At 47.5% G+C, this 12,278-nt stretch overlaps 1 protein-coding gene across 1 annotated transcript in view; it reads right to left on the bottom strand.

The window, feature by feature from the left end:
• SLC9A7 (solute carrier family 9 member A7) overlaps positions 1-12,278 on the bottom strand; it is a 63,458-nt gene that overhangs the window by 14,090 nt on the left and 37,090 nt on the right. The window contains exons 8-12 of the mRNA XM_026034242.1: positions 10,840-10,945; positions 10,391-10,479; positions 10,160-10,273; positions 8,090-8,201; positions 6,899-7,052 (exon numbers count right to left, since the gene is read on the bottom strand). Of these exons, the coding sequence (XP_025890027.1) occupies positions 6,899-7,052; positions 8,090-8,201; positions 10,160-10,273; positions 10,391-10,479; positions 10,840-10,945 (575 nt within the window). The remainder of the gene's footprint in view (positions 1-6,898; positions 7,053-8,089; positions 8,202-10,159; positions 10,274-10,390; positions 10,480-10,839; positions 10,946-12,278) is intronic.

The following is a 12,278-nucleotide window of genomic DNA, read 5'->3' as shown; positions in this document are numbered from 1 at the left end:
ATGGCAGAATAATGAAAAAGTGACAAAGAAAACCATAGAAGTTGACTTGTTTGACACCTCTGGTGATATTCTTCATTTACGCAGCTGGCAGAACACCCGCATTTAGCATCCTAAATATGGACCCTAAATATGATACTCACTATCCCTCCTCTCCACAAAATTAAATTTAGCAGTTTTTCAGAGAGCTACTACATGGAGACAGAGACAATCTAAGACACAATTTCTCSCCCTTGGGACTTGCACATGTTCTAAAACAGAAAGAAAGCAACTGAAGTCATAAGAAACTCTGCATGCACAAGAGAAGGCATCAACACAGCCCTCCGTGTTGGAAGGAGCAGTCACACACAACTGGTAAGTCCATACATAAACTCAGTCATTTATGTAGCCGCTGACTAACAATTTTCAACTTAATTAATCTTCAGTCATGGCAGACACTGTTTTCACTCCTTGCTTCACCTTTTCCATGGGACTCAAAGGAAACCACAAGTGAAGGCACATCTGGTTTCTAATACTTGCAATGCAAATTCTTTGCAAATTGTTCCCCCCCACACACACTTTTTCACAAACGCATATGACATTAATTATATACTGCCTATGCTAATATCAAGGCAGCGGTTAACGGCTTAGGCTAATATCAAGGTATAGATTATTGGGAGTAATTAATCACTTGGTGGCCACTCTAAGAAATCCTCAGAGGCCTTGCTTTTCAAAGGGCAGGGGTTTGCATCCTCATTGCAGACTCACATCTTGAATAGCCAAATAATTAAGCCATAAGCTTGCAGGACTGAGAGCATGCACCAAGATATTCCAGACTTTGCACGGATTTGTTTTCACATCTTGGTTCACCAGCTCTTTCCCATGGCATGTTACAAGTCTGAGCACTCTGCTTCAGGTAAGGCCAGCCCTGCATGTCTGGCAAAAGCTAAAAATTAAAAGCTGCTTAATAACTTCCTTCTAAGGCTGCTTCCTTAATGCTCTACCTGTGCCAAGCTAATAYAGTGACGCTTCCCAGATGTCTGTATTGAGAGCTGCATTTCTGGCAAGTTTCAGCTGTTTTAGAAGAGTTCAAGTGTTTTTTGAAAGGTGGCTGTGAAAGAAGAAAATTCCTAGYCCTCTGTTAAAAAGCAAAAACCAAACAAACCCCAAGACCTCAATCACTGAAAAAGCCTCTAGAATTAAGAAAAGTTACTTAAGGATGGTTTTAGGTGCCTTTAATTGATATAAGCAAGCCCAAGATAAGGGCTCCCAAAGGTGCCTGCAGAGGCTTGTCAGATCCTGCCAGTTACACCCTTATCTCCCTGTTGCTCCAGACCCATCTCACTCCAACTCCTACGGGGGCTGGACGGGACCTGCCCCACACACGCTCTCCCCCCACAGGGAATTGCCATGGGGCAGAGAGCAAGAGCAGGGACAAGGAAGCACCTCCTGTGCTCGCTTCCAAACGCTGCAGAGCGGGAAACAGTCCCTTGCCCAGCCAGGGGAAAAAGAAGCACAACCTGAAAAGGTCAGGGCAGTAAAGCAACACTGAGCCTCCAGAACAGAGACTCATGGCTGGTRAAGAAAAACTGGAGATGGGGAGCAGGAGGACGGCAAAAACTGGGCAGGACTGGATGACTGGGACATGCAGTGCATAGAGAGGGATGGCTGAGGAGAAGGGACAACGACTGCGACCGCCTCGAGCGCCTGCCCTGCAGCACAAAGTGCCAGGAGAGCGGGTACCTAAGGGATCTACCTGCCCTGCCTGGCAGAGGGCTGGAAACAACAGGCTGCAAAGCGGAAAGGGGCAGCCTCTCATCAAATACCTTCCCCCTGGAAGGCCCTAACCAGGGCCCAGTATGGGCACTGGCCTCTGGGCATGGCAGTGCCCTGAAGCAGGGTGCTGAACAAACGCCCTTCACCCAGCAGCTGAAGGCTGGAGCGCAGCCTCGGGGCTGGTGGCAGCCACTGGCGGTGGTGCTAAAGCTACATAAATTGACTTCCCCTGGGAGGGCTGCCATGTGTCCATTTCTGTAATAAAAAAGAAAAAAAAAATAGAAGTGAAACACGCAGCCTTCAACTTTTCCTGGAAAAGAAAGACACGTAAAAATACCTTAAATAGAAAGATATGTCTATATACAATGTATGCATGTGCTCGTGCATAAGACTTAGGAAAAGGCTGCTAAGTGTGACTGAAACTACTTCATGATAATAACGACAACCCTCCTCATTTGAAGCAGCTCAGGCACGAGAGGGAGGCTTGAATGCCTGGCTGGCTTCATTCAGCGGGAAAGGAACCCGTGCCAAGAGGGTCAACCATCCCAAATGAAAAACGAGTGACCCTCATTCTGCAGTACAAACGTGGGGCGTTCCCTTCTTTCCAGGGATAGAATGGAGTAAGTAAACACATGAATAAGTTACTCATCAGAAAAGAGGAGCCTGGCCAATGCTTTTGATTTAGGGGCTCTGTAGGTGCTGAAACCGTTAAAACTTCAAGCAGGAAACTGTTTCTCAGCTTTAGTCACAAGAAAACAAAACAACAAAAAAAAAGGGGACTGCAGTTTTCAACTTTCACTTTTAGTGTCCAAGCCAGGCTTTATTTTCTAAGAAAAAAACAAATTTAGTGGTAGAAAAACAGAACTGTTTACCGCTCAGGTACTTGAATATGTCTCACTGATAGCCAAGAAAACAAACAAAAATAAATCAAACAAAAAACATCAGGGGTTTAGCACTAGCTTTGGTGTCAAGTTTTTGGGTGCTTGATATCAAGTGCTTTAATCTGAAACAGGCAAAGATTCCATCCTTTGCCCTTGGATTTCGCTGCTGTGATCTCACCTCCSCATCCACTTCCACAATGAGCTCAGGTCTCTGCTCCCAGTGGGCCCTCTGCCTGGGTACCTCTACTGGCCAAAGACTTGATTTGGGAACACAACAGATCCCAAACCCGTTTGGGAATGCGGCCTGCTCCCGAGTGTCTGAGAAAAGGCAGACCTGAGCTAGAGCGAGGAACTGCGCATTTTTACCTGTCTTTTCCCATACCCTGTTTTTTCACTTTGGAAAAGCTTAACTTTCATGTTAGCTTCTCCTTCCCTGCGCTCCTTTTCTGTTTGTGATTACATCTCACACGGCTGGAGGGAATAGATGCCCACAAGTTTTGGGCTTGCACAATACCTGGAACGAAAGTGGTCAGCAGGTGCCGGGAAGGAGCTCGGCGCGGTGGCAGCGCGCAGGACGCCCAGCCGCCCCCAGCAGAGGGGCAGCCCCCAGCAGCCCCCGGCAGAGGGGCAGCCCCCAACAGAGGGGCAGCCCCCAGCAGCCCCCGGCAGAGGGGCAGCCCCCKGCAGAGGGGCAGCCCCCAGCAGCCCCCGGCAGAGGGGCAGCCCCCAACAGAGGGGCAGCCCCCAGCAGCCCCCGGCAGAGGGGCAGCCCCCAGCAGAGGGGCCACAGAGCTTCGGGCGGCCGCAGAGCCCCGCGTGACTCCCAACACTCAAGTCCAACACAGCAGCAGCAYTGGTTTCTTACCGCCCTTCATTTACTTAACCTAGAAAGCCAAGCAGGTTTTTATGTTCCAGTCTCTTTTCTGCCGAGCAGCCAGGCGCAGCGACGTGGAGGTGCCAGGGGCTCCGTGGAGGTGCCAGAGGCTCCGTCACGGCGCCTCCGGACGTGCCGGGACACCAGGACCAGGCCAGCACCGAGCTCTGCGCTGCGGAGCGAGGCCCTGGGACTCCAGCTCCCTCTGGCTCTCGCGCTGGCCGGAGGGCACGGAGGGGACAGCACGCGGCTCGGTTTTAGTTAAGCCTAAGCTCACACAGGTGTTGCTTCCCCGCAGGCAGGTTGAAGAACAGGGGCTGCCACCGTGGGGGCCAGCCCTGTGTTTCCAACTCTTTTTCCTAGCGCGTGGCTGCCACCTCCTGGCGCCAGTCTCACTGCCCGTTGGCCTCAGGAAAAGGCGCAGCTTCCACAACCCACGGAGCAGGGCCCATTGGGGCAGCTGGAGACACAGCCACCAAGGTCCCTGGAGCACTTTCCCCGTGGAATTCCCTTGTTTGCAAGATGTCCTTCCCTTAAAGTGCAAGCCAACTGCTGCTTTTCTGTTAACCACGACACATCGATGGAAGTTAAAATTACCACAAGGTAATTACCTACAATCGATCACCTACAAACAAGGGCAGGTACGTCTCAAAAGTAAATAAACAATAAATCACATTTCAGGCAGCAGCCTTCTGGCAGCTCCTCCAGGACTGGGAGCACAGCACTGCTCTGTGTTCCCAACCGTTCTCCCTCCTTGTGCAAATCGATTCCTGCAAGTGGAACTTACCGAAAGGGCAAGCCTGGCATGAACACGGGTCACTCTGAAGGCAGGGAGGGACAACACCAGTGCCACACTCAAAAGCCTTGTTACGGAGCCACACTGCTTGCAGGAGCAATGGCTCCTTCTTAGCYGCCTTTGGGATGTGTTTCCTGAGCCAGGCCACAACAAAAGCCCTCCCTGCCGCCACGGAGGCACGGCCCCTTCTCAATCCACAGGAGGTTTCTGCAGGCCTGCAACACGGGCAACGTTTCTGGTCATCTCAAAACAAGCTGCCCCGTGGCCAGACCCTGGGCCATGTTGCGGCAGTCGGCCCYGCCGCTCTGCTGCCAGCTGAGGGAGGAACCGGGGGCAGAGGTGGTGGCTGACTGCTCTCAGGAGCTCCATTCTGGCACGTGAGGCACACTGAACTTGTCCTTGCTTAACRGAACCATTTGCCTGATGACAAGCTGGGCAAGAGGGTTGCTCCCTCAACCAAAAGGGTACAGGAACAAGGGCAGAAAGCCCACGATAGCAGCATCTGYGATGAAGTCTCTTGGAGTCTGCTTCATTGACCTGATGGCAGGAAGCTTCAGAAGATGCTTTGAAACGCACTGCATTCAAAGAGAGACAACGATAGTCCCACGGCAGCTATCGCAGAGGCTGCAGGCAGAGCTTGGCACACACTCCATCACTTTTGCGATGAGATTTCCAGGGGTGTTCCTGCCTGCAGCCTGCTTGCCAAACCGCAGCGCCTGCTCCCTCGCACCCCACACCGCACGCGGCCCGTGCACCTGCGCGGTACCTGGGCCTGCCCTGCTTGCTGAGGTGCAATAGAGCAGCTCCCCTTTCATACTGGCCAGAAATCCACTCTGTTGGGAGTGGTAAATGGAGAGGTAACATGGTGCCTATTCCAGATATCTTCCTAAAGCCACACAGAATCACAGAATGGTTGAGGTTGGAAGGGACCTCTAGAGACCATCTAGTCCATCCCCCTGCTCAAGTAGGGACACCTGGGGCACGTGGCACAGGGTCACATCCAGTTCAGAGTTTTCACAGGGCACAGAAGCTGGTCGGGTTGGGTTTATTGTTATCACAAGGTATCTCATGATCCTTAATGACCCAGCAGCACTGGAGCTGTTTTGGTGCCAACTTCGACACTGGGTGGTTGTACAACCTCGTCAGCAATAYGAGATGGGGACTAAATGCAAACAGTGCCTCTGCCTGATGTACCGGCCAAACACCTGCAGATTGCATTTAAGGGCAGAAACACAGACACACAGATTCCATCAAATACAGTCAGGATTCTCCAAGAGCACACCCAGGATTTGCTGGGATACTGAGTCAATCTGTTGTCATCCCTGCTGTAGCGGTGCCTGGTTTGGGCTGTAGGCAGGTGCCAAAGGATGCAGCGGATGCCGTCTGCTTGGCACAGGGCAGCTCAGCTCTCCCTAAGTGCATTTCCTTTGACAAGGTGTCAGTCAGTCAGTCACAGTGACACTTTGTAGTTTTCAGAAAGCTCATCCCAACACATAGCTCCAAGACTTGCTGCTGACCTTGTCAGATCAGGTACAGCCTGACTGCAGCAAGAAGGGTTCCCAAACATTCCTGGGAATTCCATCTATCCTATTTTCAACCTGGAAAGCACCTGTCACCTACTGCCAAGTAATTCACTTAGTTTTCTGAAAGCACCAATAATCATGATGAATTGTTAACTCTTCTTAAAACTGAGACTGATTATATGATTTAAGATTTTTTTCCCTATCCTGCCATGAGACAGTAGGAGACAAATTCTGCTGAATACAACCAGAATGTAATACAAAGTACATAGGCTTTCATGTGCCTCAGGATATACATAATTTACACATGTCAAATACACTGGAGGGTTTGGTACAGYGTGCCTTGTTTTAATTCCACCATTTACCCTGTCTCCCTGTCATTCAACTGCTAAAACCACTGCAGAATGGAAACATATGTGCTCYTTAACAACAAACTGATTCAGAATTCTCCAGCAATTGGCAGGTAAGTAGCCTCAACCATGCATACACTTACAGCCCTAAAATATCCAGGTATTAGCCAGAATTTACACAGGAAACAGTTGTAATGATGCTGCTTAACATTCCCCTAGGTCCCAAGACCAGGGCCCCAATTATCCCAGTTGCCTAGATGTCAGATTTATTTGGATGCTTGTTTAAAGGACATCCAGTTTAGTCCCACACATTAAAGACTCCCGTTAACCTGGAAAATGAAGCAGAAATATTATACATAGAGAACTACCAGGAGCTGTAAAACAGGGAAATGTCTTAATAGAACAGGAAAAGAAACTGGATATGAGGCTGGATAGGCTAATTCTATCCTTTCAACATAGAGACTGTTGCATGAGGCAACGCTATTCTCTATCCTGCTGTGCTGACAAAGACCTAGACCCCTACTCATGTGGCACCAGAGGGCTTTAGGCTGAATCCYAGTGGTACCCGGCGCAACTCCTGCCCCACCTTGCACTTCCTCCTTCCTGTTCACAGCAGTGTTCGGCACACCTGGAACGCGTCTAAGCAAGCACCAAACAAGTGCTGCAGGAGTGGTGCTGCTGCCGCTGGAAAAGTGAGTTTGCTCGGCACGCCGCCGYGCGCTGACCTGATGTTGAGCCAGGAGAGCATGGGGGTTGTGCCTCCGCCCACAATCCACACGGTGAAGAAGACGATAAGGAGAGTCGTCGAGAACATCATCTGATGYGAGTAAGTAGCAGTATCGCGGATGGCCAGGGCAAATGCCATGGCTCCGCGGAGACCTGCGCAAGAGAAGGAAAGAGGAGAGCTTCAGAAGCACCTCGCCGTAGCACAGCATCTCTCCTAGCTCCCTCCCTGGCCAGGCGGACGCAAAGTGATGGTGGAAAGCACCAGGCTCAAGTTGTTTCACAGAAGCTCAGTTACCTGCTGCTTCCAGACTGTTCTCCCACAGCCCATGGGAGCAGGCATCTACCACCCGGAACATCTCAGATATAAAAACAAGGTCTCTAAATTTCCATTCTGCCCTGATGCTTTTAGTGTAACTTTCAGAATTTGCAAGTGCTACAAAAAGCCAGGAACTAAATCAGACACTGAGTTTCAGACTACAGCAAAATGTATTTCGGAAATCAAAAGCTCCCTGAACTTAAATGGAAAATGCAACATTTCCATTTGCCTCTGCAACTCAAGTGTGAATTCTTGACACGAACAAGCTCTCAGATGCAAAAGTTTTCTTGGTAATACCACATCCATAGGCAGAATATACTCCCCTGCACTATTAAACCCTAGCAGCAAGGGCATTTATGTCCTTCTGTAGTAGGGGAAGAAAATGCACATGCACATAGATACGCACTCCATGATTTACTTGAAATGATAGAAAGTTCAAGAGTTATCAGTGTGACAGAAATAGTAAATAAATTCTTAGTCAAATACCTTGTTTTCTCCAACTCAGTAGGGGAAGACACTCAAACATGTCTAGAATATCTTGGCAGACATCTGTTTCTACACAACACGTATCATTTCACCTAGAAATAAACTTTCTGGAAGAGATGCATCCCAACTCCCCCATCCCTTTGAGATGCTCAGCATTTCAAATGAATATATTCTGTTCACAGCATGAGGTGACTGCTGGCTGCCAGAACCTGGCATTTCAAGATTTCAGCTCCTCTCAAACATGACACTTTCTGCAAAGACTGACAAGTCCTCTAGTAAAGAAACAGAGGATTGAAGTACAAAAAAAAAAAAAAAAAAGGTGGTATTTCTATTAATTTCTCATGAGTTAAAGAAGGATTTTTATTTTAGCAAATATTTTTGTTCTTACCTGAAAACATCATCATGTGCTGAAAACTCCAGCTGATCTTATGCCTTCTGCCCAGATTCAGTAAGAAGGAGAGAGGGTAGATGTGTGCAGCTCTGCCCAGAAAGATTGCAACCTGTTCACAGCTGAGGGTTAAGGATCTCATTTTCTGGAAGTACACAGTTCTTGATAAGTGGCTTTAATACAAAAACTCATGTTTTAATGAGAAGATTGCACAGCAATATCAAGTGTTCATGTACTTGTCAACACTACAGTTAGGTTCCCAAAGAGTAGCCAGAAAGTATTCCAGGAAAGGAAAGCAAGTGCTGAGCCTTTCMCACCTCCTTAGTGGGATATAAAGCATCCAGGGACTCCAGTGAGTGCCTGGAAAGCTGAGCATTTCCTCTACCAAGTCAGGAGCACGATGCAACAAAGTGCAGGGATGTGGTGAAATCTATAAGACATCAATACAATCAGGAAAAAACCTCAAACACTACTTGCTAGTGGAATAACAGCATTAGAAGATGAAATAGCTCTCGTGCAGAAGAGAAACAAAATCACAGAAGAACGCTAGATACTTTGGGGTTGCTGCCCCAGCTAAATACTGAAGTAACAATCCATTTTGCAGGGAATTATATTTCCAGAAAACCAGGATTTTGCTTGTTACTATTTTTACAGAGGAGTCAAACCTTTTTCTTTGCAACAGTTGGCGACGGCTCTTGGTGTCACTTCAGTGGCTTGCAGCAAAACATGGGTGCTACTACCAGCTGCTTTCGTCCCAAAGCAAGGGAAACACTCAAGAGGTGCAGAGCACATTAAGCACAGTGGGAGAAAAAGGAAAGTGTAACAGAGGCAGGGAGGAAGAGATAGGAGGAAAATCATCTTCAGAGCAAAGATTGTGGGAAAGAGGAAGAGGAGGGACAAACAATTATGATTTTGTTTTAGGGAATTTTTAACATCAATCAAAAAGACTTTGCTTTAATAAATATTTTAAGGTCAGTGAGCCTATATACCCTACACACAGAATACGTAAATGCTCCTTAAAGGCACTGTTTTGTTTTCACAGAACTTGCCAAATTCAAGCACATTATATAAAATGGAGGAGCAAGAAAACAGGCTACAGCAATGAAGGTTCCTCAGTTAGGTAACAYAGGAGTCCAGAAAAGAGTACTCCAATTTCAACTCATACCCCTATCACCACATCTGCTTAAWCTCTATAATGTAACACACTTCCTTGGTCTGAAGAACAAGATTTCCCGAGTTCTTTCCCACGAATACAGCAATTAGGCCTTGTTTTGGGTTCTCTGAGAGGCAACCAAATCTGGACACCTATRTCCTCCTTAAGGTGATGTGGGGAAGTCCCTCCCTCATCCTCCTCTCTTCCCCCATTCTCTTCCCCTCCCCTCAGATTGATCTGATGTAATTTTTGCAGGTGAGCAAGGTGTGTATGTGGGATGGGAGGGGAACAGTGAAAAATAACACAAACAAGAAACAACAACAGAGTCCTGATGGCCATTTGTAAATCCCTCTAGAGCATTCTAGAAGAAAATATGAAGATTAAAAAAGATTTTTTTTCAGCTAAGAGTCCATTTCACACTGCCTGGTGAGCCACTGCTCTTCCTGAAGAATTCCCTTGGCAGCTGTCTGGGCTTCTGCCTTTAGGCTAGTCCTTCACCACATCTGAGTAGCAGGCACTTCACCTCTTCAGGAAGGCARCGCAGTTAAACTGCTCATGTTGATAGAAGAGCAACACAGGATGATGCCTTTCCATCCTGCCAACACTCAGGTTTCCCAGCCAGGAAGGGAATTTTAAAATCCAACGCCTGAAGTTGCACTGCTGTGACTGCAAGGAGCAGAGCACGTACATTTACATATAAGCTGAGCTTAGGTGCCTTTTAGCACACGCTCGGTTGCATGGCCTGCTTAKGGCATAGAAGCCTTACAACCTTGATGAAAAGCGTAACAAAAACCCATTCTTGTGCCTGTACTGTATCACACACAAATTAATCACCATGCTTTAAACTGCAGGGTCAGTAGACATTTTAAAGGCACGTACAATAGTAAGGAAACCTCACACAAAGTGAGAAAGGATACAAAAGCTCCCACAATGAAAACGGGGCTGAATATGTGTTTCTGGAAAGTGAACAGCGCCAGACCCATATATGAAAATATGAAGTTCTCAGCCAGGAAGTGCAGTACCTCAAAGAGCTAGGAAGAAAACAGTTTCACATTAATGGCCAAGCAATAAAAATGCTTAAAAATAACCAATAATACACGGACTACTGTGTCAGTAGGCTACAGAAAATRTAAGGGGCAATGTCTTACCTGTTTAGTACGACTTCTTGATTCAACTGACAAGTTATTGTATGTATAGTGGGCCTGGGTGATTCCACAGAAGAGGACAGCTACTACACCTGCGACCAGAATCACACATAAAAAATTAGTGCYTTTATCATGTCTGCTTAATACCTACCTCTATTCTCACAAACTGCTCTTCATTTTATACAACATCCTTAATCTTGACATTTTATGAACCTCGTTTTTAAACGAGTCACATATATTTCAGGTTTTGGGGGAGGGTTGAAATGAAGCAGTGATGTCCTTAAATACCCACATTATACAGTGAGCTCTGCTTTAGATGGCATTGTACTAAACACAAAAAAGCCTACGGCACTTACGTCATGTTTCTCATAGGAATGATTTTAAGAGCAAGTTTAAAATGGGTAAGATAAAGAGGAGCTTTACCTGAGCATGCTTGAATCCCCCAGACTCACCAGTAAATCCGCAAGCTTCTGCTAGCAAGAAAGTGCTCCAGGACATGAGGAAGAAGAGGGCTGTTTCCAGCAGGGGGAAGCAGTGCAACTTGGTAAACTTGGTCACGTTAAGTCGTTGGTTAAGGAATCATATAAATACAAGGGTGCTTGGCTTTTTTTGTACAAAAAAAGCCTTTTTGTACAAAAAGCCTTAAATGCACTAATAACCAATGTTGATCTAAGAACATTCAGTCAATTCATTTGACAAATCAAATATCAAGAAAAACTTCAGGATGGAGAAACAAAGTCTGAGGCTTCCCCTTGCAACACTCATCTCTTTCACATATTTCCACATATTCAACTAAAATACCTTGTTCTGTGTCACATTTTCCTGCAAAGTGACAGTTTGGAARGGATATACACTTGGTGATCTTTGTAGATGATGCTTTAAGAGAGTCCTCCTCCCCTCCACTTTATTTTATTTTACTAAATTATAAAATACATTCAGAAATGTTAAAATTACAGTGGTCTTGACTACAGGAACCCTATGATAAAGCAGATTTATCAGAATTTCAGTTCAGATTTGTTGACAAGTCATTTTTTCAGCAAGCCCGGTTACTTCTGTGCTTTTGAGGTCAAACAGAAAWCCTGCCTCCAGCAAAAAGTATTTCCTCTCCTCGCATTGATGTGTTCTAGAGAAAGAGCCAGCTCAACCACAACAGTTGAGCCTTTGAAAGGGTGAGAGTTCAGCTCAGCTTGAAAACAAGTTCAGCGTCTGCATGAGAGCCACCTTGAATAACTTCAGACAACCAAACACTGATTTACCCTTTCATAGAGGCACTGGAAAAGTGGGACAAGCCCCAATAAATGCAGCTCTCCACATACTGCAAGGCAGTTGTTGTCCCACGCACAGTGCAGCTCCCCCAGCTGCMCCCATCACTGCTCTGGCAGCAGGTGAGCACCGTACAGCTCATGGCATCTYACATGCTAGAGCACTAACACATCTCTGCCAGAAGAGACAGAAAGAAGCCACGTGCTAACGGCCGTGGCAGATCCCTCCCCTTTCTGCAGGCTGGTAAGGATGCCCACCTGTGCAGCCTGTGAAAGCCAAGCAGGAGGGTGGCATGAGAAGAGCCAGGCCACCTGAAACAGCAAAGCAGGCAGCGCCTTCCCCTTCCCCACCCGAAGGGAACCGATACTTCCACGGCCACGTGTCACACGTGTGGCTGCCCCGTGCTCCACCAGCACCCCGCTGGGCTCTCTGCAGCATTGCACAAATGCAAAGGAATGCTTGGAGAGGTGCGAGCCGACAGGCCAAGGGCATGGCAAGGCCACGGGCAGCAGCACGGGCTGGGCCTCGCAGCAGCCTCTCTGTCGGGCTTGGGGTAGCCCAGAGCAGGTGGCAGCTCTCTCCTCTACCCACGTGCCCACGGTGTTCACCAGCAGCACCAAGGGAAGGA

Source organism: Nothoprocta perdicaria, unplaced genomic scaffold (assembly GCF_003342845.1).
Source record: "Nothoprocta perdicaria isolate Ctin4 unplaced genomic scaffold, notPer1 scaffold_140, whole genome shotgun sequence".
Lineage (NCBI taxonomy): Eukaryota > Metazoa > Chordata > Aves > Tinamiformes > Tinamidae > Nothoprocta > Nothoprocta perdicaria.
This window is presented reverse-complemented; position numbering and strand designations above follow the sequence as displayed.